General features: G+C 39.5%; 1 protein-coding gene across 1 annotated transcript; it reads right to left on the bottom strand.

Moving 5' to 3' along the window:
• Positions 1–666: 666 nt before the first annotated feature.
• Positions 667–6511, bottom strand: LOC145116178 (photosystem I reaction center subunit IV, chloroplastic-like). Its single transcript, XM_079052532.1, has 3 exons — positions 6219–6511; positions 1421–1486; positions 667–1346 (listed from the first exon to the last, which is right to left on the bottom strand). Exons 1-3 carry the CDS (start codon positions 6459–6461, stop codon positions 1260–1262), a joined length of 396 nt encoding a protein of 131 aa, XP_078908658.1. The 5' UTR covers positions 6462–6511; the 3' UTR covers positions 667–1259.
• Positions 6512–9675: the final 3164 nt, after the last annotated feature.

The following is a 9675-nucleotide window of genomic DNA, read 5'->3' as shown; positions in this document are numbered from 1 at the left end:
TTGTCGTCCCGGTTTGGGTGTTGCTCGTCACTACATCTAAAGATATTGAAATCTAGCTTTTGATAGTGCCACTTCCTCATCTTTATCCCAATATTTTTAAGTTTTTTTTTCCTTTTCTTTGGTTTTCCTTCTTGATGATTTTCGTTGAGTTTTTGACACCCTTTCGATATCATCATTGTGGTGAGATTGGGGTTGGGAAGGTTTGGTTTAAGGTTGTTGAAATTATGAATGTTGAAATTTGTTTGGTGTTTTGTAAGGATTTGGTTGTTGGAAGTAATTTTGTTGGAAAAAAATGGTTGAATAGGCGAGTTTGTTAGAAGTAGCATTTACATGAACCCTCTGGTTGGTGATTTAAAGTATAGGTATTAGCCACGTGTTGTGTTAAATGCGTAGGGCCGGTGCGCGAAGTGGATGTGTTTGGGGTGCGTAGAGTGTTTGAGGTATCTGGATTTTGATCTATTTTTGAATGCTTGGTGAATAAAATTCTTTTTGTAGAGAGAATGATATGAGTGTAATGTGTTCTGGACTATAGTGTATGAAGTAGTTAAGTGGTATTTATAAATAGAATATTGCATAGTTTTTTTCTAACATTACCAACATTAAAAAAACAGTCATGTGACAGTTACTTCCTCTCTCTCTCTCTCTCTCTCTCTCTCTCTCTCTCTCTCTCGCTCTCTCGTAATGAAGCGTAAGTCGTCCCATGCCACTAGGTAGTTACGACCCTTAGGGGCGGTGTTCACATGTGGCTTGGCATTGCCAAGTCCTCTTACCGGTGTTGCCACATAACCATTCCATGTAGCCTTAATTCTTGTTCTTTCATTTGATGGAAAACTTGAAATATATACTCTTGTTCTTTTACTTGTAATGTTAACGAGCTTTTTTTCTTTGATTTTGAATGTTTAGGAGATTTGGAATGGAGGTTGGACTGCTAGAGTAATTATCAAGTGGAGCAAGGCATGATTGATGCTCGATCAAAAGCTCAACGTCTCTCATATTGCCAGCCGCGCTCTGATTACATTTCTTTCATTTTTTTATTTCTTTCAATATTTTAATATGTTCAATCTCTAAATTTTCAACATATCTAACCATTTCTTTCCTAGTGGTATGGGTCTTGAACCTCCTATATTTTAACTAGAACCTGTCATTTCTGTAAATTGTTTATGTAGTTTCATACGAGAGAGAGTTTGTTAAAGTTTGTTAAATACTTCTTCGATCTCATCTAACCCGTAGTTGTTTATGTAGTTTCATACTTCTTCGATCTAATCTAACCCGTAGTTGTTTGTTGATACATTTGCGTAGTTGAGTTTGTTAAATCGCACAACTGGATATCGGGCGTCGTTAGGATCCTGCAACTTACAATTAAGAAATCAACATAGTGTACTTTAATTGACACTAATAAGCATGGTGTGTTTAGCTTTACCTGATCAACAGTGACAACTGATCCAACACTATTACACCAGTAGGATTCCTTCCTTAGAATTCTAACCTTTTCGTGGAAGATCGTATTATAAACTATTAGCCGATCTTATTTTAGTGTTGATTGTATTCTATTTTAGGCATTGATCCCTTTGTTTTTGTATAAATATACTCTTAATATTCAAAGAGGAGGAGGGCATTATTTCACTCTGTATTATGGTATCAGAGCCCTAATACATCTTAAACCCTATTCTTTTCTTACCTACGGCGCATCTTCCTTAATCGTTTCCTTCCTCTTCTTCAACATCAGTCAATGCCAGGATCTGAAGATTCTTCCTCTTCAAAATCATCTCCATCTTTCTACCCTGCTTTTGGTGTTAATAACATCAAAAATTCCATACCTATTATCCTCGATCGAACTGATGGACATTATCCATCATGGATGGAGTTGTTCAATATCCATGCCTGTGCATATAATGTTCTCGATCACATCAATCCACAAGCCAAACGACCCGCTGACGTTGACGATTCTACATGGCTGCGACTAGATGCCATTGTCAAACAATGGATTTTCGCCACAATCTCACCTGATCTTAGACAAACGATCCTGAAACCGGGTGCTTCTGCCCTTGAACTCTGGAATCGTCTTGAAGAAATTTTTCAAGACAATAAAGCCACTCGAGCAGTGTATTTAGAAGAGCAGTTCAACACCACACGTTCTGACTCTTTCTCCAATCTTACTGATTATTCCTCTCGCCTCAAGAATCTCGCTGATCAACTCGCCAATGTGGGTAACCCTATCTCTGAAACTAAAATGGTGTTACAACTTATCGCAGGTTTGACTAAAGGTGATTATGATACTATAGCAACCCTCATTCAACAAACTGAACCTCTACCAAGCTTCAACAAAGCCTGCTCTCAGTTAATTCTTGAAGAAACTTGCCGCAACAATCAGTCTTCTCACACACCGCAAGCCCTAATCACCAGCTCTGCCGCTCCAAAAGTGTCAGCTTCCTCCTCTGATACTAACCACCAGCCTTTTAACTTCAATAATGACAGCAACCTAACTCGTGGTGGTGGCAGGGGAGGCAATCGTGGCGGTAGTCAGCGGGGAAGTAGAAGTCAGCGAGGAGGAAGAGGAAGGGGGCGTGGACGATTCAATGGGTCTCCATCTCACAATTACGGGTCCAACTCTTACCCTTGGTATAACACATGGACTTACCCTACTTCTTCATGGGCCATCCCACCTTGCCCTTATCCTACTGCGGCCCAACACCCTTCTCAATTGGGTCTTCTTGGCCCAGCACCTACATCTCAAATTCGTCCTCAACATCCTACTACCCCCCAAGCCCATTACACAGCTGAGCATGGTACACCAATGACCCCAACTCAACTTGAAACCGCTTTCAACACCATGCATCTTCGCCAACCAGATAACTCTTGGTATATGGACACCGGGTCGACTTCTCATCTCACCAACAACTCAGGTAATCTTTCCCATTATATCTCTTTGAGTAATCCGCATTCTATTTTAGTTGGTAATGGCACAAATATTCCTAGCACTGGTCAAGGTTCCACCATCCTCTCTTTCCCTAATCGTTCTTACTCTCTCCATAATGTTTTCCATGTTCCCCAAATTATTAAAAATTTGGTTTCCGTAAGAAAATTTACTCGGGATAATTGGGTTTCCATAGAATTTGACCCTTTCGGTTTTTTTGTGAAGGATTTTATCACGAAGAAGGTTCTTACGAGGCACAATAGTACCGGTGATCTTTATCCCTTCACTCTCGCCAATGTCAACAACGAGCCTTCTTCTTTATCTCTTCATGTTGTTTCTTCTTCAACTTGGCACAACCGCTTTGGTCATCCCGGGAATTCTGTTTTCAATTTGCTTAGGACTAGTTTTTCAAATTCTGGTGTTAAATTTGATTACTCTTGTAATGCTTGTTCTTTAGGAAACATTGTCGTTTACCTTTCTCTCCATCTCAAACTTTTACTTTTGCTCCGTTTGATATAATACATGCTGATTTATGGACATCTCCTGTTGCTTCTAAACTTGGTCATAAATATTATTTAGTGTTGCTTGATGATTTCTCTCATTTTACATGGACGTATCCCTTACAATCAAAATCTCAAGTCTTCTCAATTTATCAACAGTTTCACACGTTTATTCAAACCCAGTTTCATAAAACCATCAAAAACCTTCAATGTGACAATGGTAGAGAATTCAATAACTATATGTTTACTCAGTTTTTCATTAAAACTGGTACTCAATTTCGGTTCACTTGTCCTTATACCTCGCCTCAAAATGGCAAAGCTGAACGAATCATTCGCACAATTAATAACATGATTCGAACAAATCTTCTTCAAGCTTCTCTACCTCCTTCCTTTTGGCACCATGCTCTCTCTGTTGCCACATACCTAATCAACATCTTACCTTCTACTGCCATCAAAAACAAAACACCTACAGAAATTCTTTACTTACGCAAGCCCACATACTCTCATCTTCGTACTTTTGGGTGTCTTTGTTATCTTAATATTTCCTCTACTACACCAAACAAATTAACCCCAAGATCGATACCCTCTATCTTCCTTGGGTATCCACCTAATCACCGTGGTTACCTATGTCATACTCTCTCCGATAACAAACCTATAATTTCACGCCATGTCACATTCAATGAACAAACCTTCCCTTATCAAAATCGATCTCCTTATCCTCCTTCTTCGTATGACTTTCTAAATGATATACCACCTTCTCCTTATTTATCCTATCATTCTCAACAGCCTCCTACCACTAGTACCAACCACAATACTAGTGCCACTGTTCCTCCCTCTCAATCCTTACCAACCATCCCTCGTGGACCTCCATCTCTTCCACCACCACCACCACCACCACCACCATCACCACCACCACCAACTCGTGTCCCTCCTATGCATACACGATCTCAAAGTGGGATACGTAAACCCAATCCCAAATATGCCCTTCACTCTAGTTCTATTTCTCGTATTCCTATTTCTCCAAAGGCAGCCCTACTTGACCAAAATTGGAATTGTGCTATGACCAATGAATTTAATGCTTTACTTAAACAAAATACATGGGATTTGGTTCCTCGTCCACAGGATAACAATGTAATTGGTTGCCATTGGATTTTTCGACATAAATTTAATTCTGATGGGTCTCTTGAGCGATACAAAGCTCGTTTGGTTGTTAATGGTAAATCACAAGAAGTTGGTGTGGACTATGACGAAACGTTTAGTCCCGTTGTCAAACCTGCAACAATCCGGACTGTTCTTAGTCTTGCGTTGAGTCGTCACTGGCCTATTCACCAACTTGACGTCAAAAATGCTTTTCTCCATGGGAATCTCAAGGAAACAGTCTACATGCACCAACCTCCAGGTTTTGCGGATCCAAGTTTTCCCGGATATGTTTGTAAGTTACGCAAGTCTTTATATGGGCTGAAGCAAGCACCACGAGCTTGGTATCAATGATTTTGCTCACTACTTGCTTAGTATTGGTTTTGTTTGTAGTAAGAGTGACAACTCTTTGTTTATCTTTCGGAAAAATAATGAATATGCTTATCTACTTGTGTATGTCGATGACATAGTTCTGACAGCCTCTTCAAATCAGCTCAAGGCGCAGATCATATCTTCCCTAAAATCTGAGTTTCACATGAATGACCTCGGTAAACTCACTTACTTCTTGGGTATTTCGGTTAGCTACTCTAAAGGCGGTATGTTTCTTTCACAACAAAAATACGCAGGTGAAATTCTCAAGAGAGCTACCATGGAAAACTGTAAACCGGTAGCTACACCCACAGACACTAACTCTAAGCTCAGTTCCTCGGTTGGTGATCTTGTCGCTGATCCTAGTGTATATCGCCAGTTAGCCGTTGCCCTACAGTATCTAACTTTTACCAGACCCGACATCGCCTATGCTGTTCAACAAATATGTCTCTTCATGCATGCTCCACGGGAACCCCACTTAAATGCTTTAAAACGCATTCTCCGTTATTTAAAAGGTACTCTTCACCTCGGCTTGCATCTATATTCTAGCAAGCCATCTCAGCTTATTGCATATACTGATGCTGATTGGGGTGGTTGTCCCGACACACGTCGTTCGACATCAGGATATTGTGTGTTCCTAGGCGATAATTTGATTTCATGGTCCGCTAAACGACAACCGACTCTGTCCCGCTCAAGTGCTGAAGCTGAATATCATGGGGTGGCTAATGTTGTTGCCGAGGCTTGCTGGTTGCGTAATCTTCTTCTTGAGCTTCAAACTCCTCTCAAGACTGCTACTTTGGTTTATTGTGATAACGTCTCTGCTGTCTACTTATCCGGTAATCCAGTACAACACCAACGCACGAAACATATTGAAATAGACATTCACTTCGTCCGGGAAAAAGTTGCCCTTGGTCACGTTCGTGTTCTACATATCCCTTCCGCCTATCAGTATGCAGATATTTTCACCAAAGGATTGCCTCGTCTTCTTTTCTTGGACTTCAGATCCAGTTTAAGCATACGTCCTCCTCCTGCTCCAACTGAGGGGGGCTATTAGCCGATGTTATTTTAGTGTTGATTGTATTCTATTTTAGGCATTGATCCCTTTGTTTTTGTATAAATATACTCTTAATATTCAAAGAGGAGGAGGGCATTATTTCACTCTGTATTATAAACATGACATTCTTTAAGCGATGAACAAATTTAACCAATTTATGTGAAACTTCTTATGGTAGTTAACTTATGATACGAATTGATGGTTGAAAGTAATATATGTTGCTTTAATCAGAGCATTTACATACTTGTGTTCCTCTTTTGGGTCCAATCGGAGGTGGTTTAGACTTGTCTTCATCGGTATATGTAGCACCGGCGGCCACTGGCGCCGCAGCTTCTTCAGCAGCCTTCACAACCAATCGCGAGCTTCTTGTGTTCTTGGAAGGAAACATTACCATTGCGGACTTAATTGTGAATGTTTCAAAGGTGCTGCTGATGTTTGATTTCACCACAAATCCAGAAGCAGCATATGTAATACTGCAGAATGCCATTTCGCTCGAATGTGAAGTATTAGATTCGGAAAATTGTGGAAATGTCAACACTCAACAGGTACTGCAATTGAATTTTAGAGGGTTATAGTTAATTGGGGGTATGATCTTCTTGGAGTTGCGTTCGATCTAACCACTATCGTGTTGCCACGTGTACATAAAATATTTCCTTTTGATAACGTTCGCCAACATTTCGCTTGTTAAACTCGGCTCATTGGGCTTTGTTTATGTTTGTCCAATGGGCCTATTGAGTTTGGGTACAAATTATTTAATTATTTATTTGAAATGTCACAAAATAGATTTTAATATTTAGATAAAAAGTAATAATTTTTATGACTATTTAATAATCTAGAAGTTAGGAGCAATAATCACTTTTATACAACCATTATATATCAATGGTATTAAAATTGATTACCAATGGTCATGTTAGATTGCCTATTTATTGATTATTTATTAATTTTGTTTAACCATCTCTCTCTCTAAATTTGGTTAGGGGTCGTTTGATAGAGGTTCTGACCGGGTCCAAACACGGGAGCATTCTAGATATGAGTTGAGGCCCAATTGACATGCCATACTCATACTGAGGGCTCGAGAGCATTGCATATATGAGCTAAGGGCCCGAATGGCATGTCAGACTCATACTGAGGGCTCGGGGGTAATCCAGTCTTTCTAGTTGTGGACCCAATATATGTTGTTATATGTGTGTGTTGGTACTTTCGGGGAACTCATTAAGCTTTGTGAGGATCGTGGGTAATCCAGTCGTTTCAGGTACTTCAGAGGATCGTGGAAAGGCAAAGGCGTGATCATACACAACTTCTTCTTTTATGTCACTTGGTGTTTAGACAACTCTATTTTGAAATAATGTTTTTTAAACAATGACTATTTTTGTAAACAATGTTGATTAATGGTTGGTTCCAAAAATTTTAAATTTATTGTGATTTTTGAGTGTTACATTTTTCCCGCGAACATTTTAAGTAGCCACGACGTGCAGTTTATTGGATACGATGTGGCAGCGTCCCAGGATCAAACCCTAATTTTCCAAGCTTAAGGCCATATTTAAAGGATGTAGTGGCTAGGGTTTCGTTCACCCTCAGTCTCTGTGACATTCCAATTTTCACGGCCAGAAAAGACTGATTTGTTTATGCTTTATTTAAAAATCAAAGTAACTTTTTAAAGAAAGTGTTGCGGAATTTGTTCCCAAAAATATGATAAAGATTTTATCAAAAGCATTTCCGAAGAAATGTATTTCATTATATTAAAACTTTGGGATGTCATTGTCAATACAGATCAAAAGCATAAACCAAAACAACATATGTCTTACAACATTTATTTATATCTACTAGCCTATAATCCATAAACTCTCATCCGATCATCACATATATGCTCTTGTGCCACTACCTGTAATACAAGAAACTGAGTGGGTCAGGCTTGGGAGCCTGGTGAGCATATAGGGTTTTCAACCCACAATAATTATGTTTATTAGTTTCATCACATCAATTCAACCCGATTACCCATTCTCGTTATCCTCACTTTCTGTCCCTAAAGCATCTAATTCAAGGGACCTAGCCTAAGGATTTTCATCGGGATGGACACTACTGCTAAGGGGGTTCCTCAGCAATAAACGTTCGTAAGGCAACCATGAGGGGGATGGAGTACATCAGTGAACACATCGTTCACAAACACCTACAGGTTGCGAGCATGTCAACGTTCCACTAGACTGTCTAGAATAGTCCGTGGTCGTCATCTATACTCTGCTAGATGACGGGATCATCATAAACATCGAGGCCTCTCATCATTTTATTTCATCACACATTAGCTATTTCATCTACCCATGTTCTACCCTACATATCCGTAGATATAAAATACATATGCAGTTTAAATCATTTAAAACATGTATAAATCGTTCATCCAGCATAGATATCAAGAACACAGACAATATGCACACATAACACGTAATTTATATTAAATACTTCATATATATGTGTAAGTTGAAAGTAACTATGCACTCACCTGTTAAAGTGGTGATTCCCACTTGGACAACGCTTCGCTTCTTAATAATATAATTTCTTTTGACGAAACCTAATATTAGTACCACTAGATTTTAGTATAATATTTATTGCGACTAATTACGAGCGTTATTATTTTATAAGTGTTAAACAATACTTTTCAACCACTATGTATAAACAGGGGCCAGACATGAAACACCGGAGGGCAGGACCATTTTGGCATTATAGCACTTCTGAAATCCAACAACCCTATGCGGCCCTTCAAACCAGATTCCCCGAACCGCGAGTAGTTAAAAGATATTATAATAACACTTTATATATTATATTTTAATATATATATATATATATATATATATATATATATATATATATATATATATATAAGTTCATAATAACAATAGTAAATTTAAACCTAACCTATACTTAAAGTAGGGTAAGCATAGCTCACTTACTGGGAGGTTTGGCTAGAAACCGGGCTCTGCGGGAGCAGAGTTTCCGAGCCGAAAAAGCTCTTTTTATTGGAGCCTTCTGGAACTCCGGGGCTTTCTTCTAGCACTTAGAAGATACTAGAGGTTAGGAGGGCTTAGAGAGAAGTTATAGGGAGAAGAGAAAGGATTTGGTGTGAGAAATGAAGGAGACCCTCGCACCCCTTGTATAAGCCTGATCTTCGGTCTACGTTGGGCGTACTCTCGGAGTACGCTGCACGTACACTACGCTTCGTGTACGAGGCGACGCTCCGCGTAAGAAGGGACATGTGGCGAGATTCGGGGGGGGGGGGGGGCGACATGGTTGATCCGGAGCCATGGCTTGCGAGACCACGGGGCATACATGTTATGTACGCGGGGGGTACCCTGTACCCTCGCAACAACCTTATCAATTTTCTAAATTCCGTAACTTTCGCATACGAGCTCCGTTTTCGACGTTCTTTATATCCATGCGTAGGTGGCGACGTACTCTACAACTTTTGTTTAGACTCCATCGGCTAATTTTGACTTTATTTTTAAAGTTATATTTTTAACAGGCCTGGACATGTAAAGTCTGTTAAAAATTCATAACTTTGTCATCCGACGTCCGTTTTCGTCTGTCTTTTAATCGTTGAGCTCCTATTAACGAGATCTTCGATTCTCGTTTAGGTTGTGTCGGCTAAAAATTGGTCGATCTAATATTCGAATTCCGGGCTGCATACTACTATGTCAAATCTTAGAAAAATC

Source organism: Lactuca virosa, chromosome 5 (genome assembly GCF_052849685.1).
Source record: "Lactuca virosa cultivar CGN04683 chromosome 5, Lactuca_virosa_CGN04683_v6, whole genome shotgun sequence".
Lineage (NCBI taxonomy): Eukaryota > Viridiplantae > Streptophyta > Magnoliopsida > Asterales > Asteraceae > Lactuca > Lactuca virosa.
Note: the sequence above shows the minus strand (reverse complement) of the source record. Positions and strands in the feature narration are given on the sequence as shown.